General features: G+C 45.8%; 1 protein-coding gene across 16 annotated transcripts in view; it reads right to left on the reverse strand.

Annotated features, from left to right (window-relative positions):
* The window catches only part of KMT2C (lysine methyltransferase 2C), a 206,999-nt gene extending 183,425 nt beyond the window's left edge, over positions 1–23,574 (reverse strand). For 13 of the 16 annotated variants that reach the window (XM_053671840.1, XM_053671830.1, XM_053671839.1 and 10 more), the window contains exon 1: positions 22,548–22,979. In XM_053671840.1, coding sequence (XP_053527815.1) covers positions 22,548–22,708 — 161 coding nt within the window. In that variant the 5' untranslated portion in view covers positions 22,709–22,979. Of the gene's footprint in view, positions 1–22,547; positions 22,980–23,394; positions 23,545–23,565 lie in introns of those variants that run through there. The other 3 variants (XM_053671829.1, XM_053671828.1, XM_053671827.1) reach the window with 3 other exon arrangements.
* Positions 23,575–23,927: the final 353 nt, after the last annotated feature.

Here is a 23,927-nt window from a genome sequence, read left to right on the forward strand (position 1 = left end):
CTTCTGTTGTCCTAATAAACTACCTAAATGACTATTTAACAGTGGCCTTGGTTACCTAAGAATCCCTATTTTCAAATAAACAAATATTGTAAAGAAGGTCAATGTGGGGGGGAGGGGCCACAGGATTAGAGCAGCATAAATGGAGGTCAAGTTCAGACTTTGTTTCCAGAGGCCAGCTCAATAAATTTCCTTTTTCAGATCTGATGTCCTGCAAAAATCCTACCTACTCAGAATCCCGATTATAGATCATCATCTTCTAAGCAACACGCTCCAACCCTACACTGTTACAGTCATGCCACTAAAATTCAGAATAAAATTAAAGGAGTTAGAATTTCGGACATAACCAAGAAACCGGCCCTCCTCCGAAGATGCTGACCACAGGACGGATGCTTTACACAGATGGTCAGACGAGAGATAGGCCCAGGTTTCAGGGTCAAAAGAAAACAACTGAAAAATAGAGGCCTATTCTTTTATTTTAACAAAGTTAAACAACATCGTTCCAAAGAATATTTTTTATGGTTTTAGAAGACACAATGCGAAACAGTCTCCAGTTTTCATTTCCACTGTAATGAAATTAGTTTCAAATATGAATAAAATTCTATACAAGTTTCAATCCAAGATTTTTATTCTAATTAAATTAAATTTACAAAAAGTCTTTTAGAAATTGTATGTGCAGCACGAATATTTGCCCATGATGAAAACGACTCAACAAAATTTAATAAAAATATTGTATTTGGATAAATCATTTCTATTATCAATTAATAGACTTCCTTCACTTAATTATTTTTGGTTTTGTGCCCTTCCACCCAAGGGCAAACTGAGCTGTGGCACAATGGCTTACTCTGTGTGACAGGGTCTTGTCAGCAACAGGAAGATTAATCCAGCACGATCGGCTTTAATTAACTTATCACTTCCCCTCACCCACTCCAGGGCCCCCTTACTTCCCCCACAACTTCCCCCGAATTCCTAAACGTCACCCACAGAGCAGGGACAGACACCAGGGCACCGCGCAGTTAAGAACTCAGTGGAAGCACAGAGCCTGCAGCTGCTCTTCGGCTGCCACCAGTACACATGCGAAGGGAGAACAGGCTGAGGGAGTGAGAGAAAATGAGATGTGAGCGTAAACAGAGAGCGCGCCACTCTGCATCTGCCTAACAGGTTCATCTGTGACTCTCGACATGTTCTACTGGGCTTCAGAGAGGCTATGGAATAAGTTAACTTCTCAATATTTCACTGATAAAAGAGAAGATCCATTACTAGTCGTGAGTTATTTAAAGCAAATAAGCAAAAACAAAACAGAAACACCAGGAGTAAAACTAAAGACACTGCTCCTCCCAGTACTGTGCCCTACTACTGCGATGGAGAACGGGACTGAACAAAAAAGGGCATCAAAAATCAAATGTTTTGAGGTTCTAGAAAGTCAGTCCTAATGTGTTATCCTAGTCTACAAGCATTTTTCTTAATTTTCTCCTTCTACAAAGAATTGAAGGCCCTGACCAGGTAGCTCAGTTTGTTAAAGCGTTGTCCCCAAAATGCCAAGGTTGTGGGTTGGGTCCCTGATCAGAGTGCAACAAGAATCAACCAATGAATGCATGAATAAGTGGATCAACAAACCAATGGGTTTTTTAAGATTGTATTTATTTTCTTTTTAGAGAGAGGGGGAGGAAGGGCAAAAGGGAGGGAGAGAAACATTAATGGGTGGTTGCCTCTCACATGTCCCCTACTGGGGACCTGGCCCACAACCCAGGCATGTGCCCTGACTAGGCACCAAACTGGTGACCCTTTGGTTCTCAGGCTGGCATTCAATCCACTGAGCCACCCCTGCCAGGGCAAATCAATGTTTCTCTCTCCCTTCCTATCTCTCTAAAATCAATAAATTAAAAAAAAAAAAAAAAAAAAAGACCCGAATAAAACCCTAAAGCACTTAAAAGAAATAGGGGAAGCAAACTACACAAAAAATAACTCTTTATTTAGCCAAAGAAGACAAAATACTTAGAGCAAATGTTTTACTATGTTATATAAGACCTTAAATAATATGAAAACCATTAACGTCCTCCTGCCAATAAACTATAAAAACAAGAAAGTGAAATTCACAAAAAAAAGTAGTAAAATCAAGAATTTTCAATAATCCTACTAATCAAGTAAGTACAAATTTAAAACTGAAGTACTGTTTTTCAATGATTAAACTAAGAATAGAAACGCTGTCCTTGAGTGCTGTGGCTCAGTGAGTTGGGCCTCAGTCTAGAAAACAAAAGGTCACAGGTTCGATTCCTGATTCCCATTAAGAGCATGGGCCTGGGTTGCAGGCCAAGTCCCTGGGTATGGGCTTGTGAGAGGCAGCCAGTCGATGTTTCTTGCTCACATCAGTGCCTCTCTCCCCCTTTCTCCTCCCTTCCTCTCCCTCTAAAAATAAATAAAATCTTTTTTTAAAACAAATATAAAGGTTGTGTTTTAATATATCATACATGACAAAGATTCAGTAAAACTAGTTCTAACACACATTCCTGTTGATATTATAATCTGATATTGTCCTCTGGGGAAACATTTTTTAAATTTTAATAAAAATAAGAATTCATATTTAGCAGGCACTGTTCTAAAAGTTTTCTGAACATGTACCCTCTTTAATGCTCTCAATAACCCTAAGGCGGGGACTTTATCATTAATCCCATTTTATAAGTGAGTAAACAGAGAGATTAAATAGTTCATACAAAGTCCAACAACTAGAAAGTGACAGAGGCAAAATCTGAGACCCAGCATTAGATATATGGGCCCACTCACATCTAAATATGTATCAAGAATCATAAAACTCTCTTCCTTTTGACCTAGTCATCCTGCTTATGGAAATCTGTCATATAAATGTAATCCAAAATATCAATGTGACTATCTACAAAAATATATGCAGGCCATTTTACATGGTAGAATAAGAAAGAAATCGTACCATTAAGGGAAGTGGAAAAACAGGGGTGATGAGAGATAGTTTCATTAGTTTACTCGGTGGAAAGTTAACCTTTCAAAAATGTTATGAAGACTAACAAGGAAATTCTCTTTTACATGTTAAGAGAAGAGGTTTGCTACAAAATCTATAGTATATGATTTATATACTATAAATATACCATCATTAATTCAAAGAGAAGAAAAATATGCAAATGGAAAGGTTGGAAAGAAAGCAGATCAAAGTAACAGTATGTATGTTAAAGTGGTGTGAAAAGGGGTGAATTTTTATTTCTTTTTCTCCATGTTCCACATTTTCTGTACTAAAAATATAATTTTAAATAAAATGTAAGTGATTGAAGTAATAGATTTCTACAATTAGGAGTCCACAGGTTATATCATGATAGCATAAGAAATTTAGGCTCAAACTGAAAAAGATGATGCTTTGACATGCTTTAGTAAGCAGAAGGATAATCTGGTTATATTTCAAAAGTTTTAGGAAAGAATTACTTCCTAATATAATCCAATAATCTAATTTAAGCAAAATAAAGTCTGCTTTAACCAAGGCTCAACCCGATGCCAACCTAGCACCACCAGGCAACAGCCTAGAAAGAAAAGGCCCACACTCGGCGGTGGGCTCACAGTAACATGGGGAGGTACCAGTTCCCATGAACAGGACAAGGATTTGGAAACACTAGACTGGGAAGTAGCACAGGGCACCACAAACACCTGGCGGGGGATTCTGGCAGTACGGTGAGTGCACAGTGACTTTGTGAATGTGGATGACCACTCAGCTCCGTGCCCAGCATTGCCCTCCAACGGCAGCTCTAGCAAGTGTCGAGAGCCTCGTGGCACTTGTCCCCAACACACTGCTGCAGCGCCCGCAGAGCCCAGAGGCCACTGATGCAGCGGGTCCTCCAGGCCCCCCCGGACCCCCAAAGAATGGATGGAAGGAGGAAGGGGATGGAAAGAAGGGTTAATTGGAGGGGCAAAGAGGTTAATAAGTGGGCTGTATGGTAAGGACAGAGGAGAAATAAAAGCAGAGAAGTGAAGCCAGCAGTAGAAAGGGAGAACAATTCTTAATATAAATTAGTTATTTCAAGGGATAAAAAAATCTACACTTCAATTCATCACAGCTAAAAAACCCAATGCCAACATCAAAAACCCATGTCCTGCTCACCAGGGATACAGAGTTGAGAAGCCACAGCACTATGTTCAGGAGACTGGTGGCCTGGTCTACCGTCTGTCTCTATGGGCTGTGTCCTCTCGGAACCGCAAAAACCTTGAACCTTAGTTCCCGGTCTCAATACTGCAACACCAGGTTCGTCACAGTACTTTCTTATTACCAGAAGTTCTGAAGTTTGGCAGGGTTTACTTAAATTAGGGTAGTTTAAGGTTTCCCCTCTAATAACTTCCCTCCCACTCACGTGCATTTCACTCACCACGCTTTGGTGGGCGCGGTCATCACACGCACTCTGCAATGTACACTGCCCACAGGCCACTACTGCCTGGGGATGACACCCAGGGAAGACCCTCCCCAACATCATCTGTCCCCATGCTGCAAACTGGGTTTACCTCCAGAATGATTCCCCTCAAGGATTCAGCTTAGAGGCAGGGACCTCCATCCCTTCTGCACCCGAGACAGTTTCCTGCAGAGAGCACTTCTTTTTAGAGGAAAGGCTCTTACTCTAGAGGCTATGCACCCCTACAAAGCTTTTGGATAAGCTTCAGGGAGTCACTGAACCGTCTCCTTTAAATTCTATGAAATGTGTATAGCTACATTCCTGTACGCATTCTTCTGTGGAAAGTAGGGATATATCCAAAGGGATCTGTAACCCAAAAAGACTGAGAACCGCCCCCCAAGATGTAATCAAACCCACAACATGCTCATCTGACTCAAACCAGTCAGGGAGTTTTCCTCTCTCCATCCTCCTGCTGAATTCTGGCGTGTGAAATGCTAATAAAATTAGTGTAATGCTTACTGTATGTCAGACACCATTCTAACCACGTCACACGTATGAATTTAATTCTCATGACATCCCTGTGGAGTAGGTACTATTATTATCCCGCCCAGCCGATGAAGCTTTGAAAGCACCAAGAGGGCATTTGCTCAAAACCACACAGCTATTCTGCTTGAAAATTGAAAAACTTCTCAAACTGAAACATGGCTGTTTGTGTACACTTTTCATACTTCTCTTAGCTATGGTAATTGTCTTTCTGTTTAACCTTCACCTGAGTCAGTCAGAAAATTAAGTATTTTGTTGTCAAAGACTCCTTTCTGCCACATGACAATTCAGGGATCCCTCAATTCAAGAAAGACCTTAAGTCCGCAAGCATTAGAAGAAGACCATGAAAGACATGCATCCCAGCACAGCACTTGGTTTTGCGATCTTCAAAATCAGCTCTTGATACATTAAAAAGTATCTGCTTGGATGTAGAAAACCCTGAAGAATCTACAAAAATATGAAAACTAATAAGTGAATTGAGTAAGGATGAGAGAGTCTAAAGCCAACACATGACGATTAAGGACACTGCAGGGTCCGGCCCAAGCTCCACTGCGAACTGCGCTGCAGAATTCCGGTCCCCAGCCAGGCCTGCCTCACTCCCTTCTTTAAAAGAAACCAACTGTATTTCTATGTACTGCCAACAATTTATAAACGACATGTTCAAAAACAAATTCCATTTACAACAGCATCAAAAAGAATTAAGTACTTAGGAATAAATTTAACCAAAAAAAAGCACAAGACACATACCCTGAAAATTATAAAACACTGCTTAAAGAAATTAAAGAAAATCAAAATGAAGAGATGGGTGATTTCACGTACTAGAAGAGTAAGGTAGCAATTTCCTCAAAACTGATCTATACGTTCACTGTAATCCCTATCAAAGTTCCAAAAGATTTTGGTAGAAATTGACATGCTAACCCTAAAATTTATATGGAAATGCTACAGGTGAAACAGTTTTGGAAAAAAACAAAGTTGGGGAAAGTACACTACTGACTCCAAAGCTTACAACAATGACAGGAACCACGACAGTGTGGCGCTGGCACAGGCCAGACACAGAGCCACGGCACAGAAGAGAGTCCAGAAACAAACCCGTACACGTGCACTCAAGTGACTCTGCAGGAGGTGCCGCAACAGTCAGAAGAGGAAAGGACGAGCAGTGCGGAAACAACTGTGCATCCACGGGCCCACAAACTCAGACCTCCCCTCACGCCACACACACACACACACACACACACACACACACACACACAAACTACACATGCATGCACTGGCCTTAACGTAACACCTACTGCTCTAAAAGCTTAGAGAAGCAAACAGAGATCTTTGTGATCTTGCGCTAGGCAAACAGCTCTTAGATATGAAGCCAAAAGCACAATGCATAAGGAGAAAAATGATGAAGTGAACTTCATCAAAATTAGAAACCTCAGCATTTCAAAAGACATCACTGTTTTGTTGGTTTTTTTTTTTTCAGAGAGAGGGGAAGGGAAGGAGAGAGAGAGGGAGGGAAACATCAATGTGTGGTTGCCTCTCATGTGTCCCCCACTGGGAACTGGCCTGCAACCCAGGCATGTGCCCTGACTGGGAATCGAACCTCGACCGCATGGTTCATAGGCCCGAGCTCAATCCACTGAGCTACACCAGCCAGGGCAACACCACTTAAAAATAAAAAGAATAAGCCACAGACTGGTAGAAAATAACTGCAAAACATGTAATTTATAGAGGACTTGTATCAAATACATAAAGAAGGCAAACCATGGAGATTAAAAAAAAAAGCAGGGACTGGGGAGAAGGGAGGGATATACAGCTGGAGCACAAGCATTTTCAGGGCAGTGGAACTGCTCCGTACGATACAGTAAAGGTGGAGACACGGTACTGTGCATTTGCCAAAACCCAAGGAACGTACACCACCAAGACTTAAATCCAAAATTCACCTAGGGACTTGGGATGATTATGATATGCCAAGGTAGGTTCATCAGTTGTTAACAAATGCACCACTCGCTCTGGTGGGGGGTGTTGATGGGGGGAGGTTGGGCATGTGGGGGAACAGAGGGTGTATGGGAAATCTCTGTACCACCTTCTCAGTTTTGCTGTAAACCTAAAATTGCTCTAAAAATCAAACCTAATATATACACATAGAGAACTCTTAGGGCTCAAAAATAAGACACAGCCCCCCAAAATGGGAAAGACTCAAATTAGTATTTATACCAAGTAAGATACAGAAATGATAAATAAGCACTTGGAAAAAATGCTCGCCAACATAAATCATTAGGGAAGAGCAAATAAAAACCACAGTGAGATATCGCTGCACACCCACTAAAACAACAAAAATCAAAAAGGTACCCAAACCACTGAGACTCAGTCGGTTGGGTGTCATCTCACAAAGCAAAGTGTCCCCACCCAGTTGGGGCACCTGTAAGATGCAACCAATCTATCGATGTTTCTCTCCCTTTCTTTCTTCTTCCCTTCCCCTGTCTCTAAAACTAACAACATCATTTGAAAAACTTTAAATATTCAGGTGGGGGGAAAGGCACAGTGGGGTAGAAGGGTTTTCAGGAACCACTATAAAGGACACATGGACAAAACCAAGGTGGAAGCAAGGGAGGGACATGGGTTTGGAGGGCGCTGGCAGGGAAGGGTGGGGAAAAATACAGACAACTGCAATTGAACAATAATAAAATAATTAAAATTAAAAATAAATAAATAAAATAAAAAACACTTCAGAATTCCAGGCCCTGGCCAGATGGCTTAGTTGGTTAGAGCATCATCCCCAATACACCAAGGTTGCATGTTCAATCCCTGGTCAGGGCACATACAAGAATCAACCAATGAGTGCATCAATGAGTGGAACAACAAATATCCCTACCTCTCTTTCTCTCTCCCCCCACAACCCTTCCCTCTCTCTCTAAAAACATCAATAATTTTTTTTAAAAATTTAATAAGACTTTACAATTCTAAGCCTTGGCAAGGATGTGAACCTTCATGCAATGCTAATGGTATAGGCACTTCAAAAAGTTTGAAGTTCATATAACCAAAAATTTCTATCCCTAGGTACCTAGCCAGAGAAATTAAAAACATTTGTCCAAAGACATGTAAGCAAACAGTAGCACTATTCATAGCAGACAAAACACCACAAACAATCCAAGTGTCCATCAACTGGTGAATTGATAAACCAAAGGTGGTTCATCATGTTGCATCCATACAACAAAATATTACTCACCAAATAAAGAAACAAACTACTGATACATGCAACAGCATGTATGAACCACAAAGACATTTTTCCAATCACAGGCCTAACACTGGGTTGTCAGTTAACGGAACCTAGGATAAGTGCCACTTAATGGCCAAATAAAAGGGCCATAGTCGCCTGACCTTAAAGTGGAATCTCAGATGTCAGACTTGCCTCTTGGCGCTTCATTTCCTAATCCATAAATGAAAGATATTACAATAGATGACTCTGAGGTTCTTTCTGGTTCTGGGGCTGAGCAACTTGAAAATGAAAGCTATACAGGTATTATTTCTGATGAAAAAGAATATGGTAAATCAGCTGGAGTTCTCATTCTGTTTCCTATAACATGACAAATGGGGTATGTGCTCCCTAAATACCAACTTGCAACTTGTTGCCAAGGTTCCTTTTCTAACCAAAATACGATGCTAGTCTCCTGTTTAAGTTTTTCAATGGCTTCCTATTGCCTACAGTAAAATTCGGAATTCCCCATTTGCTTCCCGAACCTCATTCTCTCACATACTGGGCTGCAATTTCTCTTTCATGTGCATGTGCATTTTTTCCAGCTTTACTGATGTATAACTGACAAAAATGTAAGATATTTAAGTGTACACCACTGAATTTATCACTGGTTAATAAAATTATACAGGTGTCAGGTGTACAGTTCTGCAACACGTCATCTGTACATTGTAGTGTGTGTTCCCCACCCCAAGTCTCCTTCCATCACCACTTGTCCCCCTTTACCTTCTCCTACCCGCCCTCCCCTCGAGCAACAGGCACACTGTTGTCTGTGTCCAGGAGTCTGTCTGTTTTTTCTTTGCTTAATCCCCTCACCCTGCTCACCCAGCACCGCCCCCACCCCCCCACCCCCTCACCCCCACTGACAGCAGTCAGCCTGTCTCCTGTATCTATGAGTCTGTCTTCACTTTGTTAGTTTTTGTTCACTAGATTCCATATATAAGTGAAACAGATTGAATAAAGAATAAATAAAATTACTTTAAAAATAGCTGCATCATGATGATTTGATCTACATACACACTTTGATGGGACTCCTCCCTTCCCCTTAATTAATACATCTACCCCATCACATATTCATCTTCTATTTTTAGTGAGAATATTTGAGTTTGAGACTCTTAGCAAATTTCAGCCACAGGATACAGTGTTAACTACAATCACCATGTTGTACGTTAGACCCTCAGGCCTTCCCATCTGGCAGCTGAAGTTGGCCTGGAGCTCCTTCGAAAGCAGAGACCAGAGTCCAACACACCACAATTCCAAACCTCACCCAACCTCTCACCAACTCAGTGATCTCCCTGAAACCTGGCTGCTTCACCTGTAAAGCTGGGCCTAATGATTGGACTTGCATGTGACTGTTAAATATCGAATGAAGTAAAACTCTGGTCAGCAGTGGAAGTGCCCAGCCCGCAATGGCGAAGTGCTCGCACCTCACTGTGCCCATCCTTTCCATCAAGTTCAGCTCAGATTATTTTTCCCCAACTGCCCCGGGACCTTAAGTTCCTCCTTCTCTAAATTTCCTTGTTATTTTGCCATATCTTCCAGTGTAGGACCTGTCGTTTTGCATTCTACTTTGCACTGTATTAGTAAAACATCAGGATGAGAATTGTGTCTAATTTTGATTTCTCCAGTATACGGTGCAGAGACAGCCAGTAACATCATCTTGGGCGATTGGAAGAAAACAAGCAAAGCAGCCCTGACTGAAAATAAAACATATGCTTTAAGAACTTACTTTGAAAAACAGTTTCCAGGTCACCTAAAATCTCACTGACACTTCACAGCCATTTTAATATTTGATTCCTTCCCTCCTTTCACATGAGTAGGGAAAAGAACAGCATACAACTACACAGATAAAGAATCAAGAGCCCAAGCCCTGTGCCTCCTATACTAATTCTACCTCTAGAAAGCTTTTTTAAATGTTTAATAGTATTATTAAACACACCCCATAATTAATGAGTGATGGTAAAACAGACTACCAGGTGGTCATATTCAACTAGGGGCAACAAAATGTATTCCAAAATCAAATTCAAATATCTGGACCACAGTGAATGTTACCCTGTATATGATGTGTATTAGTGCTCGTCATCCAATATCAGCATTTCCAGTTCCCCCTCCAGAAATATGACAGGATTGCTCTTCCCTACCACATTTGAGTCAGGTGCCACCACTGACTGTCCTGGGCCAAGGAAATGTGGGTAGGACGGGCCTGTGCCACACCCCAAGGCCAGAGAGCCAGGGCAGAGCCGGCCACGCTCTCACTTGCTCCCTCAGCCACTGTGGAAGGACAGAGCGACATCTCCCCCGTCCTTCCACAGTGGAAGGACATCTCCCTCTGTCCTCACCCAGCTGCAGATGTGTGGAGCCCCGAAACCAGCCCATGAAAAACATGTGGTGGGCACTAACTGCATGCCCTCGCCGCCTGAAGCATCCCCAAGCACCTACCCTCCAGACTCTGATGTGAGAGAAACACACACTCCTCTTCAAGTCACTACTGTTTTGAGGTTTTTCTATCCCATAAACATGAACCCACTAAGAGCTGAGGCTGGTCGTCACCCCAGCATGTCCTGGACACTCTGACACACACACACACACACACACACACACACACACACACACACGAGCTCGATGTTTCTCTACACCGTTGTCATCTCCGGTTTTGAGAATGTTCTGCACCGTGTTGGGACTCAGGCTTATTCGCAAACTATTCAAATATGAAATGAATCTCAGGATATTTTTAAAAAGGAAAAAGATGGCAATCTAAAGGCTAGTAAAATAAATCTTTTCACTTTGAGTGAAAAGATTAGAAAGTGAAGTGACTGGACACAGAAAAAGCCTGAGGTGAACATGGGGCAGGAGGTAAATGACAGCATGCTATCATCCCCCAAAACAAATGCCTCTGCTACCTTCTTACCCTGTGCAGGACCAACACTGGAGCTCTGGGCTCAACAGAGCGCTGCAAGCAGCTACTGCCACAGAACTGGGGCCGGCCCTCAATATGCAGCCCGTCTGCCCTCTCCAAAGGCTCCATGCCACCTGTCTCTTCGGGCCGGTGGACATAAACCACTGCTTAAAATGGTGAAGCCCACGGGCCACTTCTAAAATGTCCACTCCCACCCTCAGTAACAACATTCCAGATCTATTCTAGGCAGCCAAGGGGCTACATTCCCAGCCTCCTTTGCAGCTACACATAGTCCCATGACCGAGTCCCAGCCCATTAAACACAAGCTGAAGCATATGGCACTTCTTAGAAGGGCGTTTCAGAGAGAGGAGTTGTATGTGCCTTGCCCTACCCTTTATTAAGGGGACGTGGATGTAACGGCTGGGGCCCCAGTAGCCAGCATGGGACTCTGACAGCCAAGGCCATACCCTAGAAACCCCTGAGCAGCGAGATAAAACGGGTCGGGTCCCCAACAGCTTTGCAGTGCCCAAGCCCCACCCAAGCCAAGGGCCTACCCTCCAGACTCTGATGTGAGAGAAACACACACTCCCCTTCAAGTCACTACTGTTTTGAGGTTTTTCTATCCCATAAACATGAACCAACCCAGGCCCAGAAACAGAACGCAGACGTTCTGACATGGAGTCTGTGGCGCTCCAGGTACAGTAGGTGAGATCACTGTGTAAGTCAAACAAGCAAAATCATACTTTTTTCAAGGCTGACATTCATAATTCTTTCATTTTTCCATTACACATTTACTCATGATAGTCCAATCTATACTAACAACTACATTTTAAAATATCGTTTAAGTTCCCCAATAAAAATCCATCTCTATTTCAAAATACCTTAGTGAAGGGAGGAGCGGAATACATAGGGGGCAGCATTATTGAATATCTCAGTAAAAGAAGTTGGAAAACATACTTCTGGCCAAGAGGGAAGTAGAAGTAGATTACACGTCGCTTCCTCCCACAACCAATTTAAAAACAAAATACAGCCAGAACTGCCAGAAAACCGAACTGTATGAAGTCCAACAACCAAGACATTAAAGAAGAAACATTCATCCAGACCAATAGGAGGGATGGAGACAGGCAGCAGGGGCAGTGAGAATGCACAACAAGACGGTGGCTGACGGACAGGGTGGTCCCACATCTGCGTGTGGATAAGCTGGAAAGAACAACTAGGGAGAGCAAGACAGACCATGCAACATAGGGTTCCAGCATAGTGAAATGAAGTCTCAAAACCTGTGGCTGTAAAAACCTGTGGGAGTCATGGTGACAGGAGAAACTCCCAGCCTCACAGGAGAGTCCGTTAGACAGGTTCATGAGGTCCCAGAATGTACACTAACCCACCCACTCAGGAATCAGCATCAGAAGGGTGCAATCCACTTGTGGGTAGTGGTGGAAGTGCCTGAAAGATGTGAGTGGCCTTGTTCCCTCCCTGACCCCTCCCCGACAGACAGCACTGCAACACAGCAATGTGGGCTGCTCTGCCCTGGGGAGTACTGAGGTCTCCACCCCCTCACTACCTAACAGATGTGTGGAGACAAAGAAATATGGCCCAAGTGAAAAAGCAGATCAAAACTCCAGAAAAAGAACTAAGCAATAAGAAGATAGCCAACCTATCAGATGCAGAGTTCAAAACACTGCTAATCAGGATGCTCACAGGAATGGTTCAGTACTGATGCAAAATAGAGGGAAAAGTGAAGGCTGTACAAAGTAAAATAAAGAAAAATATACAAGGAACCAACAGTGAAGGGAAGGAAACCAGGACTCAAATCAACAATTTGGAGCATAAGGAAGAAATAAACATTCAACCAGAACAGAATGAAGACACAAGAATTCAAAAAAATGAGGAGAGTCTTAGGAACCTCTGGGACAACTTTAAATGTTCCAACATCCAGCCCTGCCTGGTATAGCTCAGTGGATTGAGCACGGGCCTGCGACCCAAAGAATCGAGGTTCGATTCCCAGTCAGGGCACAAGCCTGAGTTGCAGGCCAGTTCCCAGCAGGGGCCACATGAGAGGCAACCATACACTGATATTTCTCTCACTCTCTCCTTCCCTCCCCTCTAAAGATAAATAAATAAAATCTTAAAAAAAAAGTTCCAACATCCAAATTATAGGGGTACCAGAAGAGGAAGAGCAAGAAATTGAAAATTTATCTGAAAACCTAACGAAGGAGAACTTCCCCAATCAGGCAAAGAAATAGACTTCCAGGAAGTCCAGGAAGCTCAGAGAGTCCCAAAGTTGGACCCAAGGAGGAACACACCAAGGTGCATCATAATTACATTAGCCAACAGTAAAGATAAGGAGAGAATCTTAATAAGGAGAGAATCTTAAAAGCAGCCAGAGAAAAGTAAACAGTCACCTACTAAGGAATTCCCAGAAGACTTATCAGCTAATTTCTCAAAAGAAACCTTACAGGGAAGAAAGGGCTGGAAAGAAGTATTTCAAGTCATGAAAGGCAAGGACCACATCCAAGATTAGTCTATCCAGCAATGCTTTCATTTAGAATGGAAGGGCAGATAAAGTGCTTCTCAGATATTGTCAAGTTAAACCAGTTCATCACCACCAAGCCCTTATCATAAGAAATGTTAAAGAGGCTTATCTAAGAAAAAGAAGATGATCAAAACTATGAAAAGTAAAATGACAACAAACTCACAGCTATCAACAACTGAACCTAAAAAACAAAAACTAAGTAAACAACTAGAACTAGAACAGGAACAGAATAATAGATAAGGAGATCATTTGGAGGGTTATCAGCTGCGAGGGGGGAGGGGGAGAATGGGGGACAAGGAACAAGAAATAAGAAGCATAAATGGTAGGTACAAATGGACCGGGGGAGGTTAAGAATAGTGGAGGAAATGGGGAAGCCAAAGCACTTATATGTACAACCCATGGACATGAACTAAGAGAGTGCTGGAGGAAGGAGGGGTGCAGGGTACAGGGGATAAAGGGAAGGAAAAAAATGAGACAACTGTAATAGCATAATCAGTGAAATATACAAATAAAAGAAGTTGGGAAACAATGATTTTTATCATTCACACTCAAATAAATGTTTTTGTTCTTCAAGTCCCTTAATTCCGAAAACCACCTCTTTCCATTCTATATTGCTATATAACAAGCCACCACAAAAAGTAACAAATGAAAACAACAGGATTTTATTTATTCATAATTTTGCAATCTGGGCTAGGCTCAGCTGGCTGGTTCCTCGGCTAAGTCTTCCAGGTCACCTGGCTCTGGGTGGGACTCAGCTTGGGACAGGGAAAGAGCTGGGACATCTGTGCAGGTGGTCTCAGAATGCCTCCCTCTCCACAGGGTCTCTGCAGCAGGATGGGCCCAGCTTCCCGCATGAGGACTCAGGGCTTCAAGCACGCAAAAGTGGAAGTTCCAGCCTTCTTAAAACGCAGGCCCCAAACAAGCACCGTGTGGTTTTGGCTGCATTCCCCTGGTTAAAGTGAGTCACAGGGCTAGCTGAGACGCAGGGCGAGGTGACCGTACAACACCTTGAATCCAGAAGGCATAATTCACCGGAGTTCCCAATATAACAGTGCACTTTCTCTCCCTTTATTTATGGACTGGTTAGCACCTTAATGTATGACCTCTAGCATACTGTAATCTCTCTAGGGCTCAGCTATTCGTAAAATGAGTGGGTCGACTAAGTGTCTTCAGAATCCTCATCTGATTTTTAAATTCTATAACTCTGCACTGTTACTTGATATGCAATTGTTACTTTATATTCCTACCCCAAACACATGCTACATGTCATTAGGATCCCAACGGTCAGGAAATTGGGGGAAATTTTTTTTTTTGCTAGTCTCCACTAAAAGAGGGAATTAACAAAACACACAGACTTCACTATGACCATCAACTACCATATTTTGCCATGTATAATGCACACTTTTGCCCAAATTTTTGAGGGAAAATAAGGATGTGCATTATACATGGGTAGTACATGAAATACCTTTAATCTATTCCTGTGTTTTGTAATGATGTTACATAAAATTTCTTGTACCATATGTCCAAAAATAAATGCTAAAATTTCTTTATAATACAAAAAAAACAAGTATCTAAATATAAATAAATAATTGAATTTAAAAATTAAGGCGAAAGATTTTTGTCCCTGAAAGTTTGGGCCAAAAACATGAGTATACATTATACACGGGAGCACATAATACACGGTGAAATACGGTATGTTGTTTCTGATGTAAATGGATCGCACGGAGTTATAAAGAGAAAAAATAATCTAAGCATAAAAGACATAAAAAAATAATTTTAAAACCACCTAATAAGAAGTCTCATTAGGAAGACCTTACCAAATATCACCATAATTGCACTAACAAGTTTAGGTAATGAAAATGTTTGAAATGATTTTGTGAAAACATTGCTACATCTATGATGTAGCTTCTAGACTTGCTTTGGTTGTTTTTCATGAGTTACTGGTAAGAAGAAACATTTTACCACTGGCTTGTATGGCTCAGTGGATTGAGCACTGGACTGGGAACCAAAGGGTCACTGGTTTGATGCCCAGTCAGGGCACATGCCTGGGTTGTGGGTGTGGAGCGGCAGGTCAGTATTTCTCTCTCACATCTATGTTTCCCTCTCTTTCTACCTCCCTTCCTCTTTCTCTAAAAATCAATGGACATGTCCCTTGGATGAGGCTAAAAAAATTTTAAATAAAAATAAATGGCATAATTGTAAATATGAAAGTATATACTCCTAAGAAGTATCCATGTTTATTCATTACCCTTCCAAATTATTTTCTATGCACAAAATATATACATAGTTTGGGTCTGTGGGCTTGTTACAAAAAACAGCACTATACATCACTTTGCAACTCTTGGGAATTTTTTCCTCAAGTCAACAAATGTATCACACACATCCCCCAACTTGGGCACCCACGGGTCTACCCTCTGTTCGGACAAAACCCACATGGTTGCCCACTGATGGGCATTCTGTTGTTGCCAGTTCTTCTCTCCTGGCTTCCTACTTTCCTCTGCCACCATGAGCATCTCTGCACGTATGTACACGTGTACACATGTATGCAGGCATGTATTCTCACTTCCTGTCTCATCTGTACAAACTTTTCCCTGTCTCTGAAGGGTGTTTTAATCCTTTTATTAGTTTCCACACACTCTCCATATTATCAGTGATTTCTGGTAGATCATATCTTTAATCACCTGCCCTAATCTAGCTCCTAAATTCCAAGGGCACAACCCATACCCCCAGACATTTCTATCCTCTAGACACCTAGGTCAAGAACTTCAAAATCCCCCCCAGCACTGACTGAGACCTCTCCTCCTTGCCATCCACGCACCAAGGACCAGCCCTGGGCCCTACCTGCCTCACACCTGGACCTGAGCAGCAGCTCATTACCTCCACCTCCAGGTAAGGCCTTGGCTCACAGTGTCATCTGGGCAGTTCTCAAACCGTCATCAGCACATCATCAAGCATCAGAGCACCTCTGTTCAACTGTGTGCAGCGCTATGCAGAACACACAAAGTAATATCATAGCACTCCTGTCCTGAGGAAGGCTGCAAACCTCTGTTTTTACAACTTTATTTACAAAATAACGCAACCTGCGCAGAAAGTATTGGTTCAAGAAGACCTGCAGCCCACACACGGTCCACAGATTAGATTCAGCCCCCAAGGTAAAGACCCAAATAGTGTTGTAGGCCTTAATTAATTGAGAACAATTAAAGACCGAGAGAATTCACAGAAAAAGCTAAGCTTCCGGCCCCCGGTGAAACCCCAGAGTGTCTAGAAACAACATCTCAGTCCCGAGTGGCAGCCATCAGCAGGGCTGTCCCTCAATGCGCCTAAGTAAGGTCTCTGCCCTCCTAGGACCTCCAGTGTCAGCAGCATTCGGGACCTTACACGCTTCGTGCAACTCTGTTAAATCATCTACCTGGTCCTTGTAAACGGTTTATAGCCCCAGGACTATGAAGCCCAAACTCACTAGAGTGGCATTCCAGGACCCTCACAGCTTGGCACCAGTCCCCATATTGAGCCTCTTCATCTAGTCACACTCCAAGAAAACACCTCTAACACTTCCTTCCACCTTCAATAAATTTATTCACATTGATCCCTCGCCCTCCCCACCACCAGCTGCCCCCAACACTCTCACTTTCTTCTCACTCTGCCTGGTTAAATGCTATTGATCCTTCAAGATCTAATCCAAGTACGGCTTCCTCCCAATCTTTGCAGACCCCTCTTGGCCACAGTGCACCTCCCTGCAGGCTGACTGCCCCTCCCAGCAGATCCCTGCTTCCATGGTCTTTGAGTAACACGCTGCATGAAAGATCTAAAAAGTTACAGAAGGATAGTTCTCAGACTTCCTACACAGCATCGGCATTTCTGCACTATACCCATTCACTGCTATCACAAAATTAACAGCAGAAGCAAAACCAAACAGTTTTGCTATCTTTTACAGGAGGCGTCTTCCAGAGAAAGTGCAAAAAGAGCTGTGTCATTCCTGCTCCTCCTAACTTGCGTTCTCCAGTCCTCCAGATGCTGCACAAAGAGACTGGACTCCCACGGCAGACTCAGGTCTGGTCTATACTGGCCGCAAGCATACACTTACGTGCAGGCCGTCGCAAGAAGGGAAAAAAAGATATCCCTATTTTACTCAATAGCTTCTGCAATTTGTACTGCCAAGAAGTTCTGGAAATAGCCACTTTAGCACAAACATGATAAAGAAAATTTTCTAAAGAGAGAAAGAAGGGACAAATGTGTTCACTGAAATGAAAACAGGGGCCAAACAAAGGAAAAAGAGAAACACACACACAGTCCCTGGAAAGTGTACTCTCTGTCGGCTCTGTGCAGCTTAGGTTCCGTCCAAACCTCTCACAGATCACACACTCTATCAAATCCTATCACGGGATCTCACCCGTCCCCAACAGAAAGCACACAGAGAGTGCATCCGAGGTTCTCTGTAAGGCAAAACTGACCATTTTCAGTTTGGAAGGACGGCGAGGTTCCACAGAAGCGTCCAAAGACATGCCGTTGTTGGCTTCAGGACATGAGGTGGGAGGAGTACCATCTGCCCAGAGGAAACCTGCCTGTGGCCGGGAATCACCTGCAGTCTTGCAAACAGGGAGCGGAAGGGTAGTGAGCAGTGTGCCTTGTCGCTCTGCAAAGTGACTGCAAGTCTAGCGAGGCTGGACTGAGATCACAGGAAAATGTATTAAGTTAATGTTTTCAGACCGGGGAAATTAACTTGTGAGACATGTTTATTAGGTTGACATAGTATTAGTAACCAGCAATACACTGATAAAAAATTATACATTCAACTGAAAACACATTCTCAAAGACGAGCAGTGCCATAAAAAAGGCCAACAGGCACAGGGAGAACAGCCGCCCGACAGAAGACAGGCTGCCACTCCTGGGCCAGCTTTCTGAATAAATTAAAATGTTTCAGTGCCCATTAATTGCCAGAGACCAGTAATTACCGAAAATCTCCACTTATCTGATTTCTTTTAAAATTAAAAAAAAAAGAATTACTATCATAAAAATTACAAATCTGCATTATCTCAAAGAGCATAAATAATGATAATGACACCTCTCAACGATAAACCATTGTTTTATGAAACCGCATACACTGAAGTGCAACAGGGTTTTTTAATCACTGTCTCAAGCCCACAGAAATGGAACCAAGAAGTTCTGTTGGGGGAGGGGCCTGACCCAAGCTGCAGCACGGCCATATTTGGCTGGTCACTGGTCCCTAATTTTCCTGCAGCGACAGTGCTCTGGGTGGCCTTCTCATGACAGTAATTGACCTCTACACAAAAAGTGGTGCAGGCTGTCACGAGTTCATCCAGAGAGGGCCAAGGACGGTGCCTCAGGAACCCCAGCTACCACCTGCTGCTTCTACGCCACCCCAAGACCCTCCCCATACTCCTATGTATTATACACATACCCCCACTTGGGCACCCACAGGTCTACCCTCTGTCCTGACAAAACCCACATGGTTGTCCACTGATGGGCATTTTGTTGTTGACTTGGTAAGAAACATGGTGGGATGTTTTCATGGCTCCCCTTATATACTCTAAGGAAGGAAAAAAAAGCTCCAAGAAGAGTTTCCTTAACGTTAATAAAAAAACTAATCGGACCCTCTAGATGTGCGTCCTGAGTCAGGGGCTCTGTCACCAAAAGGACACCAGCACCTGCGGTGAAGACAATGAGGCACTCCAATAACCAAGCAATTAGATAGTCCTTACTGCTCAGAACTTTTAGGCAAATGCAAATCTCGCTGCTCCACTTGACTTTTGTATTACCAAAAAAAAAAAAAAAAAAGGAGAAGAAGAAAAAACAATTACTGCCCTGGCCAGGTGGCTCAATTGCTTGGTGTGGTCCCGGGCACCAAAAGGCTGCGGCAGGTTTGATCCGTGTTCAGGGCACACACCTAGGTTTCACGTTCGATCCCGAGGAGCAACCAATTGATGTTTCTCTCTCACATCAATGTCTGTCTGTTTCTCTCTCTCACCACCTTCCCTTACTCTCGCTCTTAAAACAATTTTTCAAAAAACATGTCCTCGCCTAGGTTGGTGTGGCTTAATAAATTGAGCACTGGCCTGTGAACTGAAAGGCTGCCAAGTTCAATTCCCAGTCAAGGCACATGCCTGGGTTGAGGGCCAGGTCCCAGGTTGGGGGCCTTGTGAGAGGCAACCACACATTGACATTTCTCTCCTTCTCTTTCTCCCTCCCTTGTCCTCGCTCTAAAAGTAAATAAATAAAATCTTTAAAAACAAATATCGAGTGAGAATTTAAATAATTAATTTAAAATTCTTATGTATATTTCTTCAAATTTTTGCCTCTAAGATTAAAGCTTCAGTTCAAAATCCTTTAAAGTAGTAAACAGAATTTTAAAGTAATAATAGTTACATGTAAAACCAGTAACTATATAGCCTATGCTTTTTTAAATGTGATAAAACATAAAAATTATCTAGTATTACATAAACCTGAGGCAAGATCTGTCAAAAAGTTAACTAATATTAAATACGATAAGAAAACATTAAATGTGTTTCCCTGTCAGAAAGTCCAAATTCAAAGAAAAGTGTAATTAGCAACACACCCACCCAAAGACAGACACACAAACCCATTTTTGAAACAAAGTATGTCAAGAGGATTAATGTGCTCTAACCGAACCACCCAGAACCACCCACTTCGTGACCATTGAAATCACACCCGCCATTGAAAAGCCTGGATCTCCATGGCAAAGAATATTAATTTTCATATTGCACAAAACTAATCTGCAGATATTTCAGTGTTTACAAACCCAACCAAAGCTTGCTGCCTATCAGTTTCACTTTCCGGGTCTTCTCCCACCAAGTACAGGGTCTGTTCTGCATGTGTCCTAACACGGGGTAGAAGTGCCCACTCAAAACCTTTCTTTCCACTTTCATTTCACTGGTTTCCATTTGCATGTTTCTAAAACATCTGGAGAGTCCACCCCCTTCCAAAAACATATCTGACTTTAAAGATTCACTTAAAAGTTTGGAACCATTGAAGTCAGCACTGTACTTTATTTCCTACGATGAATCCTGTACCAGTTTTCAAACCTAAAAGTTGAAAATTCTCCTAAGACTTAGAATTGTTCTAGACACTTTCCAATGTGCTGATACTTTTATGTCGTTAGATTGCTGTGTTCTGCAGACATTGAAATAGTAAAGTGGTACTACCCCAAATCAACCTTTTCTTCTGGTGCACCAGAAGCTGCACTAATATATATGCGCCTATTTCCACCTCCGGAGGTGTGTGTGGGCGAGGAGCTTGACAACAGGTAGGTGTACACTTTCTAGAGAAAGAACTTAAAAACAAATCTAAAACATAAATCAATCCCAAATGTTCAGAAAAAAAACAGAAAGTGCTTTCCAAACAGAGAAAATGGGAAGGAATTAAACCCCTAATATATGTTGGTGTTTGATCTGAAGGATACAGAAAGTGGCATAGAAGCTGAAGCTTACCTAAAACACCTCCCTACTCCAAATTTCACTTAATACAGGACTCATAATGGCATTTCACGCCAGAATTACGTTATAATGCAAGTGGCACTCCAAACCCTAACTTTGTATGACAAAGCAGCTAAGCAGTAACGTATGCAGCCTCTACTAGTTTCCCTGACGGTCCAACAGAGCTCCGTAAGAGCTGGCAGTAAAATATGGAGGCAAGCTGAAGGCCCTGAATCGTTTTCAGAATCAGGGATAGCAGAGAAAAGAGAGCTCTTCAGTCGAGGGCTTCCTGGGGTTCCTGCAGCGCCGCTCTGCTCCTCCTCAATAAACACTACTATTTTAACTGTGTATCAGCAAACGCAACAATATTGCTAAATGAATTCACCCGAACGACAACAACAGAGTATCCATAAATGTGCAGCGTTCCACTCCCGACACCAGTTGGGCGGACGATCGTACGATGAAATGAGTAAGCGACACACGCCATACTACAACTTCAGAGGACGGTCACAGACCTTCCGTGGCACCCTCCGGACCCACAGGGGCCGAGCGACTCCCTGGCACCACCACGAGTGTCTTAATTTCAAGGCAAAGCTGCCGTACAGCCAGCCATTCGGTGACCAGCCAACGCCGGCAACGGAGAGCGCGCCCGGGCACCCGGAGCCGGTGCGTGCTCCGCAGCCGACTACGGGTGTCCCTGACCCAGCAACTTCCACGAAGTTCCGCGGCGCCTAATCCGCGCCCCGGGAGCGAACGTGCTCGGCGCGGCCGGCCTGCGTTTCCCAAACTTCCTGCGCGCTCATCCTCCAGCAGCCAGCCCGCACCCGGGCAGCGCGTTGGGGTGCCCGGCAGCGAGGTTCTGGGTGGGGGAGGGGAGCAAGAAGTCCAACGACTTCCTAATACACCGAGGAAGAAGGAAAGCGCCGGTCCGGGAGCCGGAAAAGTTGCAGGGCGACAAAGAAGAGCGGCCCCCGCCGCACTCGTCCTCGCCGCCTCGCCGCCGCTCCCCGGCCGGCCGGAGACCACCGGGCCGCGGCGTTTGACAGCTCGGCCGGCGTCCCGGGGCGCGCCGCTTTGTAGTTGACAATAAACTCGCTCGGGCAGCGCCAGGTGTGCCGCGCTGTTTGTTTTTTAAAAGACCCGGCGAGGCCGGCAGACGGCCGCGAAACTGGTCGCCCCGAAGAAGGGCGCCCAGAAAGCACGGCGCAAGGGCCCAACTAAAAAGTAAAGTGTGGCGGCGGTGCGAGGCGGCGGCGGCGGCGCCCGGCGGGGCGGGCGGTGCGGGGCGCCTGCGGGAGGCCCGGGCGCGGCGAGGGGCGCGGGGCAGGGCGGCGGGCGGGCGGGCGCCGGGCCGGGGACGCGCGGCGGGCGGCCCCACCCCCACCCCGCGGGGGCGGCGGGCGCGGGGGCGGCGGGCCGGGCGCGCAGTGACAGCTCCGGCCCGGCGCCGCGGCTGGCGCCCGGCCTGGCTCCCTCACACTCAACTTACTTCTTTCTGGCTCTCTGGAAAGGGGAAGCGCCATCTTTGCGAGGCCGGCCCCGAGGTCTTTTGTCTGCGGCTGCGGGGCTCGGGGCCGGGGCTCCGGGCTCCTCGGGGGGTGGTGGCGGCGGCTGCGGCTGCTCCGCGCTCTTGTCCTCCTCCGACGACATCCTAGTCACCAGGAAAGACACATGGATCCCGGTCCTCCTCCTGGGGGGCTCCTCCCGCCGCTGCCGCCGCGGCCGCCGCCGCCGCTGCTGCTCGGGTTGCTGCTCCCCGGCTCAGCCTCTCGCATCGCCTGCGGCCCCGGGAGCAGCAGCAGCAGGTACCGGGAGAGGCGGCAACATGGAGCGAGCAGGACACGCACTCACACACATCGGCGCGGGCGCGCGCACCTCGGCGCGCAGGGGCCGGGCGGGGGGCGGCAGGCGGGGCGGGCGGGCGCGAGGGAGGGGCCGGCGGGCGGGGTGGTGCGGGCGGCGGGCGGGGCGCGGGCGGGGGCCGCGTGCGGGCGCGGCGGGGAGGCGGAGGGGTGAGGGGCGCCGGCCCCGGGTCTCCGCCCGCGCCCCTCCCCAGGCCGCCCGCCGCGGGCGGGAGGGCGGGGCCGCGCGGGGGGCGGCGCGCGCGGGGCGGGCGCGGGCCAGGGGGGGGCGGGGGTCGCGCCCGCCCGGCTGCCCCTCCCCCGCGCGGGCCGCGTCAGGCGGGGCGGCGGTGGCGGCGAAGTTTTGACAGCTGCTCCAGTTGTTGTTGTGGGCTCCGCGCTGCGCGAGCGCCGGCCCCTCAGCGCCCGCCCCCCGCCCCGGCCCGGGGAGGAGGAAGTTTTGTGGCGGAGCGTGAACCGCACACCGACACATACTCTCGACCGTGGTCGTCGCGCGAGGGCCGCGCCGGGCGTTCCCCGGGCGCCCCGCACCACAGACCTCTCAAACTCGCCGCCGTCTCGCCCACACACGGCCGCCGCGACGCCCCCGCCCCCTCCCCCACCCGCCGGCCCCACCGCCCCCCGCGCGTCGCCGCTGCCACTCACGGGGCTGGCTCTGCGCATGCGCCGCTCGCGGACGCGCCGCCGCCGCTGACCTCACCGCCCCTCCCCCGCCCCCGCTCCCTCCTCCACTGACGCGGCGGCTCCGGCTCCGGCTAGGGAGAGCGCCAAGCTGCGGAGGCGGAATCCGGGATCGGGTCGGGTGTGCTTGGCGGCCGCGGGAGGGAGGAGGCGGCCGCGCGGGCGCGCGCCGGGAGCCGGACGGGCTCCGCTGGCCCCGTCCCGGGTTCTCCGGAGGTAACGCGCGTCTGCAGAGGAGAAATGCATTGCAACTTTGCGATAAATAATCCCACTCCCCGGAGAGTTCCACTTTTACTCCAACGTCATTTTAAAAAATGATCCAGGAA

Source organism: Artibeus jamaicensis, unplaced genomic scaffold, assembly GCF_021234435.1.
Source record: "Artibeus jamaicensis isolate MK-2021 breed Jamaican fruit bat unplaced genomic scaffold, CSHL_Jam_final contig_718, whole genome shotgun sequence".
Lineage (NCBI taxonomy): Eukaryota > Metazoa > Chordata > Mammalia > Chiroptera > Phyllostomidae > Artibeus > Artibeus jamaicensis.